The 20,634-nt window shown below is 38.1% G+C and overlaps 2 protein-coding genes across 9 annotated transcripts in view; one reads left to right on the top strand and one right to left on the bottom strand.

The window, feature by feature from the left end:
* pigg (phosphatidylinositol glycan anchor biosynthesis class G (EMM blood group)) overlaps positions 1–2,141 on the top strand; it is a 35,316-nt gene extending 33,175 nt beyond the window's left edge. For all 4 annotated transcript variants that reach the window (XR_013497502.1, XM_078210072.1, XM_078210082.1 and 1 more), the window contains one exon: positions 38–2,141. Coding sequence is in view for 3 of the 4 variants with exons in the window: in XM_078210072.1 (XP_078066198.1) it covers positions 38–257 (220 nt within the window). In the remaining variant the exon portion in view is untranslated. The remainder of the gene's footprint in view (positions 1–37) is intronic.
* Positions 2,028–20,634, bottom strand: part of hook3 (hook microtubule-tethering protein 3) — an 84,248-nt gene continuing 65,641 nt past the window's right edge. For 3 of the 5 annotated variants that reach the window (XM_078210107.1, XM_078210115.1, XM_078210119.1), the window contains 5 exons: positions 20,410–20,510; positions 19,737–19,841; positions 12,787–12,858; positions 10,365–10,501; positions 2,173–6,609 (listed from right to left, as the gene is read on the bottom strand). In XM_078210107.1, coding sequence (XP_078066233.1) covers positions 6,435–6,609; positions 10,365–10,501; positions 12,787–12,858; positions 19,737–19,841; positions 20,410–20,510 — 590 coding nt within the window. In that variant the 3' untranslated portion in view covers positions 2,173–6,434. Of the gene's footprint in view, positions 10,502–12,786; positions 12,859–19,736; positions 19,842–20,409; positions 20,511–20,634 lie in introns of all 5 variants that reach the window. The other 2 variants (XM_078210127.1, XM_078210133.1) reach the window with 2 other exon arrangements.

The following is a 20,634-nucleotide window of genomic DNA, read 5'->3' as shown; positions in this document are numbered from 1 at the left end:
GATGTTGAGCATTCACAGTAATTACTTCTTGTCTCAGGTATTCTTCTGCAGCAGTGGGACATAGCTGTTACTGTTTTGTTCTATTACGAGCAATTCCAGCTTCGGTTTATATTATTCTGGTTACCTTGCTACGCTACCATCTATTTGTCTGGAGTGTTTTCTCGCCGAAGTTGCTCTATGAAGGAATGCATACACTCGTAACAGCAGCAGCCTGTGTCATGTTCACAGCAATGGATCAGAAACGAATGATAACATAATATTACAAAAGTGAGCATTGGACTGGCTTCACACTCTTGTGTATTTGTAAAAATTTTCAAAATCTGTAAAGTAACATTCTTGTGAAAGAGTTGGGATTGATGGAATGCGTGTGAAATTATGTTATAAAACTGTTATATAACTCTCAAATCTTCTCTTGGGGTCCACGTTTCAAGCGGGTAAAATCTAGCTTGGCCAATAGTGAATCAACAGCTTGTATTACATTCCACCCAATTTTCATTTTCAGTGGGGGTGGTTGATTCACTATTGCCCATTTCTGCTACGGCCAAAGATGAGTTTCACTCCCCTGGAGTTACAGAATGGTCTGCTCCTGTGCTGAAACATTTGACTCATCTATGCAGATTTTATTTTTCATTTGAGCCACAGGGTTTAATTCCACTCCTTTTTCTTCCCACATCCTACAGTACACTTTTTTTTCACGCAAATATTTAATAGAATAAATTATGGATTTCTGCTTCAGCAAATTCCAAGCAATCTGTGACAAGTTTTCTTTTGTAACCTAATTTATTTGGTGATCACCTTAGATGTGAGCTTTCATTCCCTTCAAGTTTTAATAAGGAAATTATGTTTTCTGGAATATTGATACTTTTATTAATTTGGGTTGGGCTGTGTTCGGGTTTTGGTAAACTAGCAATGACTGACATGTTTTATGAGTCACTTATTTGTCAACTTTATAGATTGTATTCCACTGTAAATTAAACTTGTACAGTTTTTTCTGAAGGCATGAATTTCTCAAATTGAGTTAAGAATAACAGTAGTCTTATGAAGTCCATCCACCTTGCCATAGTTATGGGCTTATGCACGAGGTCTATTATGTGGCAATTTAATCAGAATCCACATGATAGTAAGTAAATGACATCGGAGATGATTAAGCTTCTGCAGTGTATTGGTTCATCATCACCTGCATTGCTGTGTATAATTCTGGTCACTATATAATGAGGAAGGCATCAGAGTGCATTTTTATTTATTTTTTCCATGGGATGTGGGCATCACTGGCAAGGCCAGCATTTGTTGCATCCCTAGTTGTCCGGCTTGCTAGGCCATTTCAGAGGGCAGTTGAGTCAGCCACATTGTTTTGTGTCTGGAGTCACATGTAGACCACACCAGGCAAAGACAACTGATTTGTTTTCCCTCTAAAGGACATTAGTGAACCAGATAGGTTTTTACGACAAAAGTTAAATTCATGTGATATGAGACTAATGTCCCCAGAGCATTCACCTTGGCCTCTGGATTTTTAATGCAGTGTCATTACCACTAGGCCACCATCTCCCTGAAATACAAGAGTGGACAACTAAATTGGAATTAAACATGCAAATGAGCAAGTTTCAGAACACCTTAGACTTGAGAAGGGAAAGATCAGATGACTTTAAAGAAGTTTAAGATCTAAACCATGAGGACAAGATATAGAGTTGAATTTTGACAGTGAAAGATTGGTGGGAAACCCCACAGTTTGTAAGATTCTACAAGGACCATTGCCTCAAACTTGAAAGTAATTGCATATAAACCCTCCCTATATAGCAGGTGGCAAATGTACAGAATAGATGAAGGGAAACTATCAGAAAATTAGGGATTATTAGATTTGATAGAAGTAGAATGGATATACTTTCTGGATATTGGGGCAGACAAATGGACCACACCGGTCTTGGTAAGGTTGTTGATGATGCTATGCCAATTTAAATAAAGAGGAATTTTAGGCAGGTATACTAATCGTGTTTTCAGGCAATATGCAAAAATGGACTAGATTTTCTGTGAATGGTGGATTTATTAAAACAAAACAGATCTTTTCTTTGAAGCTTCTGCTTTGTAATGCACAGAAATTAAATGATCTATTTTTCAAAGCAAGGGAATAAAGTGACTTATTTTCCAAAAGAAGCATTTATTTTTTTCTTTGCTTGTCCACAATTGCATGAATTTAGAGGCTGCACAATAATGAATACTGCTGTTGGTGAAAGACAGTTTTACAGTGTAATGGTGATCAAAAAGTGGTTAGGTTTGGCCTGCAGCCATTTTCTTACTCCTTTCAGTTAATGGAAGATGCATAAAGTAATTAGAACATAAAATGACTAACTGGTTTGTTAATTACAAATTAGCAAGTCAATTTGATATAATCTTTTTTTTCAGCTGACAAATTTAGTCCGTCAATTGTATACGTGGAAATGGTATATATGCTTAATATTTCCAGAACGTAATACTTTGTTCTCTTTCATCTGGAATCAATAGAGTGCAGAAAGAGGCAATCCAGCCCATTCTAAGAGCATCTTCTACATTGTTTTAAGCTTTATGTAGTAGAAAAATACACACAAGACTTCTAGTAATTGTCCAAGCAACATCTTGCATATCCATGATTCTCAATAGAAACCTCAATTTTATCATTTACCAATATGTTTGACAATTTCACTGTCATTATTCTTTCTAAGCCATGAGCATGCAGTCATGGGTAGTGATGGTTGCAGGGAGGCCACCCACAAGCTGCCCCCCTTAAACATGCCACACATGGAAGTGAAATGGCTATGGAGAACAGAAGATGTAGAGGAATCACCACCGTCAATCACATCAAATAGCTATATTAGTACCCATGATAACTTAACAAACGATCAGAATCCTGGTATGCCTGGTGGCAATTCACTTCCACATCGGTTTGAGTGCTCTTTTTAACAAAGAACCGTTATCTTCAAACATGCTATCCCTGAGCCTGTACTTGTCTTACGGCTTTTGTTAGGAATGCATTGCTTCACAAACATTCAAGGTTTTAATTGGTTTAGCCATTCCGGTTTCCTGCGGCTTAGTCTGACTATTTCTGAGGGCATAGATAAAGCCCATAAGGAATTTAGCCAGAAACTTTCAAATCAGACATACTTGTATGGGTTGAACAATGGGTATTGACTAGCCTATTCCACTTGGAGTGCTCTGTCATCAAACAGAATATCTACTGGCATTTTTTGGTGATGCACCATATGTGCCTTCACAAGGTGTCTCAAGACCAATGTCAGCTAAATTCCAGTCATTTGTAGAAGTGAAACAGGGAAGATTTAACACATGTTGCAGTTTTGCCATAACGTATTGTTGAACTTATTAACTCTGCTTCCTACAGTTTTATTGCTGAGTTACTACCAATCGTAAAATTACCCTGATAGCATATGAACAAAATTAACACGTTTCTGAACTATTGACAGACTTTATTTACAATATATTGAACTGTACATTTTTTGCAGCATGTGGAGCATTTGGGTCAAAGATACATTGAGGAAAGATACTGTGTAGCATATTGTTCACTTTGTGAACATTTCCTGAACCCAGTTCTGTCGGTTTATAGTATGTACATAATTTATATAAGCAGCATGTAGATTGGCAGTTACACAATGTGATTAAAGCAGAGAAGAAACTCAAGTACATAATGAACACTAATAATTTTAACATGTTTTGGGACAGAGAAACAAACAACTTTTCCTTAATCCTCCAACATTGTGTCTGAAATACTGCATGTCAAAAAGACAAAAAGGTAAATAAATACAATACTATATTATTGTGCAAAGTCTAAAATCTTGCACTATGTGACCTTTTTCCATTTGCAGAACAAAGTAGTCAAAGCAGAAAATTATTGGATTGTAAACAGGAACATGTTATAACAAAAGCCAGGGAAAAGTAAATTAAAAGCAGCCTAAGCAAATGATAAAGTATTAGAATTATTAACATTCGTGTAAGTACTGAGGCGCCTGATGTTTTTGCAAGCTTTTTCGTTGTACATCTTAAATGAGTTTCATTGTGGACAGCCTCCACACACAATTTACCAGTTGAAAAACTGGTTTACAAATGGCACAAGATGGTACCATGGGTACATGCATAATAAGATTTTTGTGCTCAGGTTGGCATTCAGTGCTAGTGGAATCATAATTCCACTTTGGACAACTAGTGTATGCACCATCAGGTACAGAAAATCTGTTCTAGTTTGTCCAACAACAGCATCCCACTAATGCATCAGTTTGAAGTATTCTGATTTTATCCTAGTCATCCTGACAGCATCTTAGATTAACAATTTGATGTCAATGGGTAATTTTTCATCACTGACCCATTTGGAACTAGATTTAGCATATCCAAATTAATTTAAACTTCTAACAGAAATAAAAGACCATCGGTTTCTGTTAGATTGACACTAGGTTCCAGAAAACAGTAGTGTGCTTAACCACTGTTGCTCCCAGTTCCTTCTAGTAATATGTCCAAACTTAGATTGGATCGATAGAGGACCTGGAGCCATTACATTTGTTGTATAGGCAGGTTAGAAAATTGAAACAGCAGCAGGTTAATAGATTATGCATCCAAACTTAAAGTCATGCAAATGAACAGCCAGTGCTGGAAAGCCATGCTGCAGATCATGCAATCACGTCACTGCAAATGAAGAACAAGAACACATTATTAAAGGAAAAAGGAACTAAAAAAACAAAATACATTAACTTGTGTGACTTTTACATAATATCTAATGGGGGGGTTAATGTTACTAGGTTTGATAATCATTGGTATGAAATATGGTTAGAAAACAAACATAACAGTTAAAGATACTGCAATAGACACTAACTCATCATGCTTGCCATTATATTCTTGCATTAATACACCGTGTAAATAGTCATTAATAGTTCAAAAATGAGCAAGTCAAAATTTATTTTCTAGATCAGGTGCTATTTGAGAATTATTACTGAAGAGTAATGTAACCTGCGTAAGCAACAACAGTATTTGATAAATGAAGAGGATAGTTTTGTTTGAATGACACCTATTGATAATAATTAAGGGCACTAACAGCATTCAATACTAATGCATAGTTTTTGTAATGTAAATGTTATTTATGGCAGATTGTCTCATTCATAATTTCTGCTCCCCAAGCCATTATGAAGCAAGTGTTGGAAGTTCATATAAGTTTGTAGAGTACAGCAATATTGTAATTTATGATTTATCCAAGTATATTGTAAAATAACACTGATTTAATGCAAGGCTTAAAAGCTTCAAATATCTTCACATACTTTCAGCATAAGAAGAAATAAAGCACAGTAAATCTTTCTATACGTTTGCCGGCTCTAAAACTACAGAGAATTTATTTATTCAACTTGTTTTTGAGCAGATTGCTCTCACATTGTTCAGTCTAAGGAAATATATCTAAACTGCCAATCAGATAATTTATCTCACTATCAAACACTGCAGTGAAGTATATAATTTAAGCAGAAATATGTCTTTATTAAAAGGGGTAACTTCGTTAGAAGTAACCAGCATGGATTTAGAATGGTAGGGCCTTCCTAATTAAACCTTTTTGACGATGCTACAAATTAAATGAAATATTTTGGGACCAAGAAAATCCAGGATAGAATATAGGACCAGGCAAGAAATTGGTTATAAAGGAAATTGAGGTGTATCGTCAGACTGGGGAGCTATTAAGTAAGGATGCTACAGGGGATGTTTTTAAAATCTGAATATCATACGTAACAAACTAAGTGGGTCAAATTTGGAGGGCTACCTCTAGAACAGTAGAGACAAGAACAACGCTCAGGATTTCCAAAAGAACTTAAGACTGGCTATGTATCAATGCATAGGTCAAAATCAAATGAAATGACTACAGTTGAATTTACACAAATATTTAGAAAAGGACCCAAAGTTAATAGACACACCATTTCCAACTTGCAGCCAGTGTGACCTAATGTTTCAAACAGGTTATATATATGAGAATTAGTGGAAGCCCATGAAGTTATAAAGAATTCCAATATACTGATGGGACCACAATTCATACTACTGCAATACAAATGGAAATACTGCAGATGCCTGAAATTTAACTGCTGATGATAAAGTGCCAACTCTGCTTCTCTCTACAAATGATGCTTGACCTGCTGAGTGTTTTGGCCATTTTGTGTGTTTATATTTAAATTATTGTATCCAGTTCTCAGCAGCACACCATAAAGGGAGATGTATATTTTTGTGAAGGACACAGCAGAAAGAAGACCAATCCCAATGAAAAGCAAGAGAAACTTCACCTTTATGGTCTGGAAATAAGACCATCAAGGCAGACCACAAAGTATATAGCACAGGAATATAAATTCATATTGCTACTTCAGAAAGAAGGAAAGCAAAGTGGAAAGGAGTGAAAATAAATCTAGAACAGGGGTCAGTTTGAAGTACTTCTCTTAAAGAGTGATAAATGTTTGAAATAATATGCCAGGCAAGATAGAAAAGGCAAAAATATTAGGTTTGTTCCAAATAGCGCTGGATGCTGTGATGGAAGTGTTGTTGTCCCAGAGAGAGCAGATTTGATGGCTGAATGGTCTTTTCTCATGATAGAAAATGCTGATAGCTGAAATACTAAGAAAGAAAATATTGTTTCAAACACTGATTACGATGAGTGAGAAAGAGAAGGGGTAAGATGGGGAGGGGAGGAGGGTGGGGGAGGAGTGCAAATAGATAAGCCAGAGGGAGAGGAAGACCGACACACGGAGGGATTGATCTCTTTAAAATTAAGTACAGCCTAAATATATAAAATTAATATTCTAATTTGTTTTCAAACAAGTTTGATACTAGTTTGAATAATGCCTCAGATTATTTGCATGTATGTACTTCAGCAATAAACACTGGAGAGTAAACATGTGATTTAAAGACAAAGAAATTCTGTATAGATTTACGATCTGTCCTGTAACGCAGTTCAATTCTATAGGACTTATGAAAAGTTTACATATTTTGTGTAATATAATAATGATAATCCAAGCAGAATAATTTTAATCAACTTGCAAAACATTTGATACATATTGCATTTTACCCTTAGTGCTGAAAGTCTAACTAAAAATAACCTTCAATCCAATGACAAAATATTATATTTATCCAAAGATTATAAAGTAAATTCTAGAAACTTATTAGCATCAAATATATTGGCCCAGGTTTTGCGATAAGAACAATGGTGAGACTATCAGTACTCACGATTAGACAGCAGCTTCTGGTGTCTGCACATGCACATGTGGAAACCAGGAAGCCTTGTCCATTATTTCCATTTCCTACACAAACTTTGCTACACTGGCATTTTGCTGAGAAACTTAGCATTCAAACACATGGTGGTTGTGAAGTTGTAGTACTTACTAATAGAAATTGATTAAATGTGCCTGAAAAATTGCCCACTTAAGTGTGTGAATTTTCAATATTCTGATAAATCTTAACTAATGACACACAACTTCTGACATCTCACCCTGAGATTTGGCATTCAAATATAAGAAGGGCATGAGGTTGCAGTAGTTATGCAGTAGATACTCACTAAAAAGGGCTAGTCTATTCAAGTGTATTTATAAATGGCAAATGTCCCGGTTACTACTAAACATCATTGGCACTGAAAAATTACAAGTGTCAAATCTCATTCCTTTAAATTATTAGAAAATGTTTTTTAAAAAAATTTAAGAACTCATCTCTTTCAAATTGAGTACATGATTTTTACATTAAATTAAATGTTCTAACTTCCTGGTTTAGACTGCAAGCCTTAGTAAGGATTCTTCAATTTGACTGGTTTGAAGGGACATGGCGTAGTTGCTTGCCCTGTCCAAACAGGTCCTAGGTTATCTGTAGAAGGCGCCACACTGTATCAGATGCCAAAGACAATTAGCTGTCATGCAAAAGCCCACAAAAAGTCTTGAGTAGCTGTAAGCGTAAAGAGCAGCAAAAGCCATTTGTTCATTGCTAATCGCAAAATCCGGACCATTTTCTTCCACTGGACTTTTGAAATTAACTTTGTAAACTTCTTGCACCAAAATAAATTTACTAAAATAATTCCAGACACAATTGAGTGGGGTTGGGGTAATTCCAGACACAATTGAGTGGGGTTGGGGGGGGGGGGGGGGGCATTTATGTTGAGTTACATACAAGCATACAAATAGGAGCAGGACTAGGTCATTCAGTCCCTCCAGCCTGCTGCTCACTTGCACAATTTTGACAAAAGAGTCAGAAACCATAGAGAAGTTGCATTATAACATAAGTGGGAGAATCCCCATGGAAATTCATCCTCCATGCATTCTGGGGCTGCTTGAATGTAACAATGTTAACCAGATAGGTTTACTCATTCACTCATCTTAATTTTAATTTCCACTTGATACTTTTTCATATTGCATATTTTACTTGCACCACAAGTGCATTATAAAATATACTTAAAATTACATTGTATATAGACTTTACCAGGAATTGAACTTGAATTGTTTCTCAATGTTGCCCTAAAAGTAAAGGTAGAATGGCTCAGGGGTGATGTCAGAAAGCAATTATTTCTCCCCCAAAAATCTGTTGTGGCTACGTCTATTGAAAATGTCAAAACTGAGACTTATTGGTTTCAGACCAAGGGTTACAGAACTAAGGCAAGTAATTGGAGTTGAGATAGAGTTCAACCACAAACTGTAACAGGTTTGAAGGACTTAATGGTCTACTACCATTCCTATGATTTCTCAATGATTGTACCATAATCGATGAATGTAGGTTAATTAAATTGAGTAGCCTGACCCCTTCTGTCAGCCATGACACTCCCAGAGTAGGAGGCCCAGGCAGAGCTGCAGAGATAGTGAGAGTTATTTACTCGATAAACCAAGTGTATCTTGGGGTGATAAATATAGGATTTGAGTGAAGCATTAGATCTGGAGAGCTGGTAAATCTCATTTGTCACTTTTCAAGAGGTCTTTTAACCTAGTAAAACAGATACCAACTGGAGAAGAAAAAGCTCCTCATATCCAGTTTTAACATTTGGGATAATTTTACAAATCTGCATTGTTGACAGGGAATTCTTGATTTTGATTAGCTTATTGGAAAATAATTTGATTAAATAAAGTTAGTAATTAACAGTAAATGCAGTGTTGGACTCATTTGTCATGCAGTTCAAACACTTTACAATGACTCAAAAATTTAGAAAAAATTATGATCTACTTATAAGTACCAGTAATTGGATCATAATTTACTAGGATGCAAATTAACTGATCACCTGTACTTTAACTCCAACATTGTTCATTTAAAGTCATAAGCAATTTTTAACTACCACTTTAAATTTTTTAGTACATCTCATTGTAAAAGATGTCAGCACTGCAAAATACTGTAGGACACTTTTCTTCGAAAACTGATAGGCAATGCAGAGCCAGCATCAAATACTGATTGGCAATAGTTGATCACTTTTATCAAAACTCAGTATTAAATGGAAACATATCAGTTTCCCATCCAAGCCATTCTTACAGTCACACTGATGAGAAAGCCAATTTACTAAATTGTAGGAGTTTTAGCTGTTCACAGAACTGGCCAAATCTAACCAATTTTTCCATTTAGGAAAGGAAAGATATGGGAACAAGATCTGTAAAGGACATTATGTTAAATCATTACATGAACTGAAGTTAATTATTGCAATTGTTCTTAAAAATGTCCTAATGGCTTTATTTCTTCATAATAGTCTCACCACAACATGAAACTGATAAGGCTACATAAAGAATGGAGTGAGAAAAGGCCATTTGACCAGTCAAACTCGTGTCAAGTAGATGCCATGTACAATCATTATTGACCATATGCTTCCTATCTCATCATGATTTGTTGATCTCCTACATTAAGGATCAATTCATATAAACAATAAAATGAAACAATTTAAATCAAATGAAAAAGATGAAACCAAAATAATAAAAGCAAAATACTGCAAATGCTGGAGATCTGGGATAAAAACAAAGTGCTGGAAAAATTCACATCTGGTAATCATATTAGACTCAAAACATTAACACTTTCTTTCTCTTGACAGAATCAGCCAGACTGACTGAGTTATTCCAGCACTTCCTGTTTTTAACCAGTTGTGGGAATTAAAAGCTGCACAGGAAAGTATTCCCAAACAAGAGTGCTGAATAAATTATGCAAGTGAGAGAATGTGGAAGAAAAATTATTCCACCAGTAATTTTATATTACACTTGTGGCTTAAAACTTCATGCGTAAGCTAAATAATCAATACATTCAATAGAAACATTAACGCAAAGTTTTAAAAATTCAACAATGAACTGAAGGAAGTTTCCATGTGGCTGAAGATTTAAATTATATGCTGTATGATTGGTGCTGCAGCCATTGGCTGTATCTTCTACCTTGCTGTAGCTGGTTGAACGTGCCCAGGGTAAGGTCGCCGTGTACTTGTTGCTTGTCTCTGTCTAGCTAGGAAGGACTGTCCTGAACCAGTACTGGCAAGTCTTTCTTCTGCTGCTTTCTTATGAAGAGCCATTCCCTATTTAGTGAGACAAACAAATACAGCCATTTACTACAAGCATTGGCAAATTCAAAATCTGATAGTGGAGCAGATAAAAACCGATTTCTTGACCTTTGCCTCACAAGAAACACCTCTTGTCTGGGCACAAAAGTCAGGAAAAAAGGGGTTGGAGATGCATAATACTGGGCCTCTATTTCTACCAGCCTTTCAGAGGATTTCTGAGGTTTTTCTCTTAAGGATAGTGCAGAGCCTGTGTTTGTCTTGCAACTGAGGAAGAGGGCCAACTGCCTCAGTTCCCCAACTCTGTGGCCCTGGCACCCAAACACAAAGAGAAAGTGGAGCTTTACACAGATTAGAGGATTTGAACAAGTCTGGCAGCTCGTTCAGAGGTAAGGAAATTTTCAGCTGACTCTTCAATTTTCAAGCTTTGTGGCTTTCTGGGTCCTACTCTCCAAAGGTCAGATCTTTAACTGTGCGTTATATTTCTCCCTGGCTCACCTGTACTCAAGCCCTGCCAGGTGGTGGGCCTTATTTATTTACTCATTCTTGGGACGTGAGCATCGCCGACAAGGCCAATGTTCAATGTCCATCCATTACTGCCCTTGAGAAGGTGGTGGTGGGCTGCTCTCTTGAACCACGGCACTCCACGAGGTGTAGGTACACCCAGGGAGGAAATTTCAGGATTTTCACCTAGTGATGGTGAAGGAAAGGTGATATAATTCCAAGTCAGGATAATGAGTGACTGGGAACATATAGGGTGGTGATGTTCCCATGTGCCTGCTGCCTATGTTCTTCTAGGTAGTAGAGGTTCCAGATTTGGAAGGTGCTGTTGAAGGAGCCTTGTGACAGTCTATCTTGTAGATGGTACACACTGCTGCCACCATGCATCTGAGAGATGTCTAAGGTGATGGATAGTTGCCAATCAAGTGGGGTTTTTTTGTCTTGGATGATTTGAGCTTCTTGGAGCTATACTCATCTGGGCAAGAGTATTCCATCACTCCTGACTTCTGCACTGTAAATGATGGAAAGGGCTTGGGGAGTCAAGAGGTGAGTTACTGTCCCAGCCTCTGTCCTGTTTTCATAGCCACAATATTTATGTGGTTGGTTCAGTTGCATTTCTGGTTGATGGCCTATAATCACAGCATGTTAACTGCTCAAATCACTTATAAGATGATCTCGTCAAGTGTATAAATGTGGGGTCAAAATGCATTTTCAATGTCAGGACAAGATTAGATATATTAGATCTTTTAAATTGTAAATATTATTGCACCCAGCTTTTCATAGTGTTTCCAATAAAAATACAATATTTACAAACAGACAGAAATACTATTTGTGATACTGTTCACATTTGTGAATTTCTGTATTACAGTTTACACTGCATAAATGATTTGCAGATTTTTTCCCCCAAATTGACAGATTACATAAATTGGGAAAGAGGGTATTTATTTAATAAAGAAATGGCAAACCAAATGCAAAGGGACCAGAACAGCTAGGAAAGGTGAATAGATGAGTGTCACAAAGCATTCAATGAGGAACAATGAAAGGCATTGAGATTAGGGAAAAGAAACAGTAGGAATACAAGTTAAATAGTTTTGGGCTACAGGACACAACATAGAAGGCTGGAGGGTATTTGTGGATAGCTCACTGCTATCAGTAAAGGAGGCAGCACTGAATTTTAAGAGTACCTCACTATTCATTTCCTATCACTCTGACACTGTTCCACCATCATCATTTGTCTCCTGAGATACAGTAAGTTGCCAATCCACTTTGAGAACTGCCCAGTGTGTGGTAGCGATAAGGGAAGCTAACTGGATCTTGGGATTTGCAGCCAAAGGGATAGATCATAAATCCCAGGAGATTATAACAAGTCTGTTAACGGCACTGTAAAGGCCACACTTGGGGCACTACAAAAAATTCTGGTTTATGCACTGGAGACAGGACAGAAAAGGTAATCAAACGATGCCTAGAGATAATAATCCAGATTTTTATTAAGGAAATAGCCACATAAAATTCTGAAAACATGTTTGTCATAGGTTCAAATCTTAGAAGAAAGAAATGAAGGTGAACAGTTAGTTGTTTGAAACTATGCAGAGGATGATGAAAGCATGGACTGGACTGCCAGTAAGCCAGGTGCGGTGAAATTCAAGGGAAAGTTAGATAAGTACCATATTTGAAATTGTGGGTAATTGAAATGCATTAGTTTTCAGAACTAACTGCACAGACTAGAGCTTTCGCAAGGCCTACAATTTCCTACCTTATTCTAGAACTTCATTTGCCAAGAAATTTTTTTTTTGTACTCTTACCATGTTATACCATGCACTAACAATCAGCTTCTCCTCATGATCTCTCTGAATCTTTGTCTTCTCATACTCTTTCTAAAAGCAAAACGGTTCAAAAGAAAAAAAACACATTTTAGTCCAAGAACACTACTTTTTTTGTCTAACTTATATGGTCTTTAATATGAAGATAAACCAAAAGCCTGAAATCTTGAATATAATGTGCTAGATAATAAAAAACATTCTACAAGAGATTCACTGGTAGGTAATGCAAGTATCATTTTGGTTCATTCAACTGATAACAACATTTGGAGAAAAGAAACAGGTTCTATTTACATATTTAAGGATGTTTCAAATGGCTTCAATTGTTTTTGAACTACAACAATTTGATGGGCAAATACTGAAGACATTTTGCAATAGTAAGATAACAAACAGCAATGAAATAAATGAACAATTAGCTCATTTGTGGTTGAGTGGTGGTTGGAGAGGAAGTTTGATCACAAGAGACTGCTTTTTTAAAAAAAAGAGTAAGATAGGATCTTAAACATGAAAATGCAAACTGGGGGAAGGTGGTGGCGCAGTGGCATTGTCACTGGACTAGGAATCGAGAAACCCAGGGTAATGCTCTGGGGACTCTGGCAGACGGTGAAATTTGAATTCAATAAAGATCTTAAATTTAAAGTCTAATGATGACCATGCAACCATTCTAGTTCACTAAATTATTTTAGGGAAGGAAATCTGCCATGCCATCCTTACCTGGTCTGGCCTACAACTGACCCTTAATTCTTAGCAAGCCATCAAACCTCTAAAAGGAATTAAACCACCTGGCATCAACCTAGGCACCGTAAACAACAACGACAAATTCAGCCCTGTCGATCCTTACTAACATCTGGGGGCTAGTGCCAAAATTGGGAAGCTGTCTCACAGACTAGTCAAGCAACAGCCGGACATGGTCATACTCAAGGAATCATACCTTACAGATAATATCCCAGACATCACCATCACAATCCATACATATGTCCTGTCCCACCGGCAGAACAGACCCAGCAGAAGTGGTAGTGGCATAGTGGTATACAGTCAGGAGGAAGTTACCCTGGGAACCCTCAACATTAACTTCAGAAGTTTCATAGCATCAGGTCAAACTTAAGCAAGGAGACCCCCCCTGTTGATTACCAAGTAACACCCCCTCTTAGCTGATGAATCAGTATTCCTCCATGTTGAACACCATCTGCAGGAAACACTGAGGGTGGCACGGGGTGCAGAATGTACTTTGGGTTGGGGTCTTCCAGGTCCATCACCCAGAGTGGCTCAGTAGCACCATTAGAGGCCACGATGACCGAGTCCTAAATGACACAGCTGCTTGACTGGTCTGTGGGAAGTGTTGCGGGAACCAAGTGGGAAAAACCTACTTGACCTCATCCTCACCAATCTGCCTGTCGCAGTCCATGACAGTATCGATAGGAGTGACCATTGCATAGCTCTTGTGGAGACAAAGTCCCATCCTCACATTGAGGATACCCTCCATCGTGTTGTGTGGCAATACCACATTGCTAAATGGAATACATTTAGAACAGATCTCATAACTCAAGAGTGGACAACCATGAGGCGCTGTGAGCCACCAGCAACAGCAGAACTGTACTCAAACACAATCTGTAAACTTATGGCCCAGTATATCTTCCATTACAACCAAGCCAGGGGATCAACCCTGGTTCAATGAAGAATGCAGGCAAGGAAAAGCAACATCAGTCATACCTAGAAGTGAGGTCTCAACTCGCTGAAGCTACAACGCAAGACTAGGTGCATGCCAAACAGCGTAAGCAGCAAGCAATAGATGGAACTAAGTGATTCCACAACCATTGGGTGAGATCTAAGCTCTGCAGTCCTGCCACATTCAGTCATGAATTGTGGTGGGCAATTAAGCAACTCACTGGAAGAGGAGGCTCCACAAATATCCTCATCCTGCATCAATGATGGAGGAATCCATCACATCAGTGCAAAAGAGAAGGCTGAAGCATTTGCAAAGCCTGTCCACCACCTACAAGGCACCAGTTAGGAGTGTTGATGGAATACTGCCAGTCAGGGCAAAGCAATCCATTTGATTGGCACCCATCCACAAACATTCACTCCTTCCACCACCAACACACAATGGAAGCAGTGTGTACCATCTACAAGATGCACTGCAGGAACTCACCAGGCCTCCTTAGACAGCACTTTCCAAACCCACAACCTTTATCATCTAGAAGGACAAGGGCAGCAGACACATGGAAAGACCACCACCTGGAAGTTTCCCTCCAAGCCACTCATTGTCCAGATGTGGAACCATATCACTTTCTTCACTGTCGCTGCATCAAAATCCTGGAACTCTCTCCCTATTAGCACTGTGGGTGGACCTATACCTCATGGACTGCAGCAGTTTAAGAAGGCAGCTCACCACCATCCTTTCAAAGACAACTGGGGATGAGCAATAATAGCTGATATAGCCAGCAACGTCCACATCTCATGAATGAATTTAAATAAAAAGCCCCAGTTTCTAAATTATAGTACTTCAGAAAATGCTGCACTCCTTCATTACTGCACTGTTTGCATTGATACAAATCAATAAATTGAGGATGACAACTCTGGAGCTCAACCCTTTTCCTGGTTGGTCTCATCAACAAGGATATACACTGCAAAACACAACTTACTTTAGCCTCTACAAATTTTTATCCAAACTCTCAAAAACAAATGTCTAAATGTGGGTTAGGAGGATTGGCTATGGTAAATTGCCCTTAGTGTCAGGGCGACGAGCAGTGTAAATACGTGGGGTTATGGGGATAGGGCCTGGGTGGGATTGTTGTCAGTGCAGGCTCGATGGGCTGAATGGCCTCCTTCTGCACTGTAGGGATTCTATGATTCTATGAAATTGATGAGTTTCAAGCTAAGTAAAAGGATGTTCATATTAGCTCTGACAATGGAAAATGCCATGGAATTCACAGTTCAGGCTGAAGTAGTTTGGGCTTTTCAATATGGACATTTAATACCAGCTTTTAAGGCAAGCTAAAAGAACTGGAGTAGAAACCTTGGATTTGTTAAACTAAACTGAAATCAGCCAGCATTCTGGGAAGTTGAAGGCAATCCAGTTAGTGTGTACATGGATTTTTAGAAGATACTTGATAATGTCCCATACAATGGACATGAGCAAAATTGAAGTTCACAGGAGTAGAGGCAGTAGCAACTTGGACACAACTGGAAAGCTGAGTGGGCAGCTATTCATCAGACTGGAGGGAAATATATAGTGGTGTCTCCTCAGTAACTAATACTGCTGCTCTATCACTACTGCTCTTTTCGGTACATGTAATACATATTAATTACTCAGACTTGGCTATGGGAAGCATAACGAAATTTTGCAGAGAACAAAATAACTGGAAATGTAGTAAACAAAGGGGAGGATATTGGCAGAATTCAGGAGGACATATACAGACTGGTGAATGGGCAGACACATGGCAGATGAAACATAATGCAGAGAAATGTGCAGTGATGTATTTCAGAAGGAAGAATGAGGAGATACAATATTAATTAAATGGCACAATTTTAAAGGAGATGCAGCAACAGATATGTGGGGCTTCACTTCCCTGAATCTTTAAAAGTGGCAGAGAGGTTATAAAGCCATTTTAAAAAAGCTTACATGATCCTTGGCTTAAAGCCACACAGTACAGGAACAAGGAAGTCACGCTAAATCTTAATAAAACATTGGCATGACTTTAGCTGGCATATTTGGCCTGATCTTCCTGTGTGTGCCAGTGTCGAATTGCCATTCCGTGCCCAATGTCCTACCTTGATTCTTTTTTGATCCCATCTCACTTGATCTTCTGACTCAGGGCAGGCAAGATCAAGGCAGTGCAGGACATCCCCCGGGCCCAGCATCAAAGACCAGTAGAGTCGAAATTAAGGAGGTCAAGTTTAAAGATCCATTGAAATGTAATGGTCCATGACAGGGTAAGGAGAATGTAAGTGATTAAGGTAAGTATATAGGAGCAATCAGGGAGTGGGGTAAAGCCTCTGAACGGTCAGGATGTCAGGGGGGATGGAGGCTGAGGGGGGAGGAGTCCTCTTGTTGGGTTAGTCAGGGGGATGAAAACGTTGGTCTGGACCTGTACAATAGTTACCCAGAGGTCTGAATCTCTTTTAACCCTGTTAACTTTTCCTGGGTAGCTATTGGTACAGCCCAGTTGAAACCATCCCACATTTGAGATATAAATCTCATTTTTCAATCGTTCTCAGTTGCAGAGCAATTACCCAGAGGAGATTTGCACTTCTAGGCAATTGCTGTGCAAACCTTACCTGGGAACTTCCAAAGGGGATTCCCTAGCACATCTTTGAGAAATTCGCCAATACAGTGCCAGGGAGTTCAGAAGTTATGGCTCATTGTACCCATTTCCCAGTACTATACTTAGAAAGAGTGTCATGGCTTTAGAGAAGTTATCAAGGAGATTTACAAAAATGGTATCAGAGTTGTAGGACTTCAGTTATGATAGAGGACACGAGAGAATCTGGAGTTCTTGTCCTTAGAGCAGAAAAGTGTTCAGAAATCGTGATAACATGAAAGTCAAGGAAATCCAGTAATTGAGAATGTGCTCTGCTGGTTCTATGTTCTTTTCAAAAATATTTATAAATGGAAACTGTGCCGTATTAGAGACAGTTTGGCTAGGTTGATATGTTGATGCGCCTAGCAACCCAGTAAGCAGATATTTACCCAAGGCAAATTGGTAACAATAAATAGAGAGGATCGTCAAAGGTTTGAGTAAGATGTTGGAGGTTCAAAGGAGACGAGTCATGAACTTTACAATTACATTCAAAAAGGTGGACTCACGAAATGAAGGTAATTGAGAGTGACTTCTGAGGGGGCTACTTCAGATAAGGGAAGATCAAAAAGGAAAATAGCACAAAAGGAGTAATTTCGACATATGCAAATTAGTTGTCCTGAGACCTCAGCCCATGGCAAGAAAAATTGTGTGTGTCTAACAGGACAGACTCTGTGGAAAGGCCTGTTTGAGCAACCAGTTGTTCTGCCCTTCAGAAACAACCCCAAAAGATATAAATACCTGGTGTGGTAACTATTACTGGATTTTGCCCAGAGTTTGTAGAACTCAATCCTCCCCAAACAACACCCGATAAAGTTCTGAAGTTAAGGAATTAAAGGGGTTTTGGAACTGGGTAAATTTAGGGATACTTTGAAAGCCATTGAGCTAGTTAAGTGTATTTTTAGTTGACTTTTTAGTGCATTTCATTCTTTAACACATATTTTGTTTAAGATCATCACAAGGATGTTTGGAACATCCTGCTCTGGCTTCTCACAACTTTAATAAAATGATGCACCAAGATGAAAATTATAATACATTAAAGGTTTCGTCTCCTAGAGGCTGAACAAGTGATTTGGTAATTGAGTATTCAGAAAGTCACCTTCTATCATTGTTTAAGGAAACCCTTTGATCACTGAAGGAGAATAAACTTATAGCTTCAGTGGGAAAGGCTTTTAAAAATCAGAACAGACACTAAAGAGTAACTCAAAACAGGATGCAGAAGTCCAACAAGATGACCCATACAAGTATACTGTTCAGTATTTTTATTTGACCATATGAAGGTAAGCTATATCAATTCAACTGCAAATTTACTCATACCTATTACTCTATTCAGTCACCTTCCTGGAGAATAAAACAGTTCAACAGTTCAAACAAATTTTGTTTCATCTAGTTTTAAAGGTATGTCATCAGAGAGATGTACATGAAAGGCGTCTATGCAGAAGACACTAGTACCTGCTCGAGATCACAAGAAACGCAATCATATAAGTAGATGAAGAGCAGTATGATCAACTTCCCATAAAAATAAAATACTCAGTGCCCTTAACCAAGAGACCAATATCACGGGGTCAGAGAAGCCAGACGCTATTTTGTAACATCAGCCCTAATCCCCATTACTGTCTGTTCAACATGAAATCACAAGTAAGTCAGAACTTTCTGATGCTTGTTAACCAAGACTAAAATGTTTTGTCCTTGCTAAATGCTCCACACTTTACCCAATAACACATTTCTTTCTCGATACCTGCTCATACTCAGTCTTAAAGTTGACTCTCCCCAGTAATTTGCTACTCAAATTAAGCTTCAAATCCAAAATACAATCCTTCACCAAGATTTATTTCTTCCATCTACCTCTGATTTTGTTTAATTCTCCCTATCACCTCCAAACTCCACTTCACCAATAACTTAGTTTCACACACAATCGTACCACATTCTTTCCAACACTACTTTTTTCTACTTGGGTTCTGAGTGGCACTAGAAAGGAAGCATGTAGTGTGACCTTCACACCAGACAATGTAAGGGTAGCAAATTCCCTGAAAGGTATTAGTGAACCAGTTGACATTTATATGACATTCTAGCAGTTTTAATGGTTAGTTATGGGGCAAATCCACAAGGTCTCAACTATAAATTTTGCAACTTACCATGGTTGGACTTTGATTTTGAACTCGGTTGCAAAACCAGAATGAGAATCAATCATTCATTCAGATACCACATCTGCTTCTCAAACTATCCACTTCTCAAACTCTGGTTTCATGTGTAGTCCCCTTCTTCTATCATTTAACTATTTTGCAACCACACACTGGAACACACGATCTAAATGTCTCTGCTTGCAATACACACCCCTCTCTCAAAGGTCTTCTTAAAATTTCTCCCTTCTACTTCATTTAGCCATTGTCCCAAATGTTCCTCCTAATACAATCTCCAAAAATGAAGCATCTTGGAATCTTGCTACATTATAGACATTAAATGCAAGTCGCTGTAACAACAGATACATTTTCAGTTGTTTGCACTGCAGTGTATGAGGGTATGCAATAATTAACTTCCTGAAAACAGACCAGACCTACTCAGAATAGTGTGTTCATGACAACCTGACAATTATATGCTCAGTTAACTAAAAGTCTTTACAAATGTAAAGTGCCATACCGATAAGGAATGCAACATTCGTTCCTTTTCTTGCAGCTGGTTTTTCAAAGATTGAACTTCTGGGGCTGCTCCCTGGTTCTGTTTGGGATCCAAGGTTCTGATAACCTAAAGAAAGAGGGCAATTATGTTAAAGCATCTTTAATTTATTGGCATAATTATGCGTGTAATACCAGGCAAGAACACTGAAAACATTTAAGAAATAGTTCAGGGAAAGGACCATACTCAAAGATGGTGGTGCTAACAATAAAGAGCCTACAGTCACAGTAGACTGGTGCATTGATAACTTTGTACGTCAATATGTGACACACAATTGTCCACCACAATCTTTATGTAATCATGTATTGGCAGTCTCTTCTGTTGATCCCAATGACTTTGCCAACCCTTTCATCTCTCATGCTTTATCTCCACATTAAGACATGGCTGTGGCTCAGAACCTCACACTCCTCCCGTCACTGCAGCATGCCAATTGTGTTGGTGAACATGATTTCCCAACAGTCAATATAGCGGATTGTAATTTTAATGGTGATTCACAGATAAAGTACAACTGATTTTAACACCATGTGCAAAGTAAATTTTCAATCAACAGCCAATATTGCAATAACAATCATTTTAAATTATTTCAGGTAGTCCTATGATTGACAACTTCAAGAAAATTCAAAGAAATTGCACTCACACTCTTAGCCTTTTCTAGGTACTTCTTGTATCGGTCCTCCATTTGTTTCATATCTTCATCTTTCTTTCTCAGGGCTTCTTGAAGCTCTTCAATCTTTTGAGCTGTATAAGGCAGAAGAAGAAAAATTGAATTAACCTTATTAAACTGATATTACTTTACCTTATTGCAAAGTTACAGCAATTTTCAAAAAGAAGCTAAGTTTTTAAAAAGTTTACTTCGTGTCAC

This window comes from Mustelus asterias, chromosome 1 (assembly GCF_964213995.1).
Source record: "Mustelus asterias chromosome 1, sMusAst1.hap1.1, whole genome shotgun sequence".
Classification (NCBI taxonomy): domain Eukaryota; kingdom Metazoa; phylum Chordata; class Chondrichthyes; order Carcharhiniformes; family Triakidae; genus Mustelus; species Mustelus asterias.
This window is presented reverse-complemented; position numbering and strand designations above follow the sequence as displayed.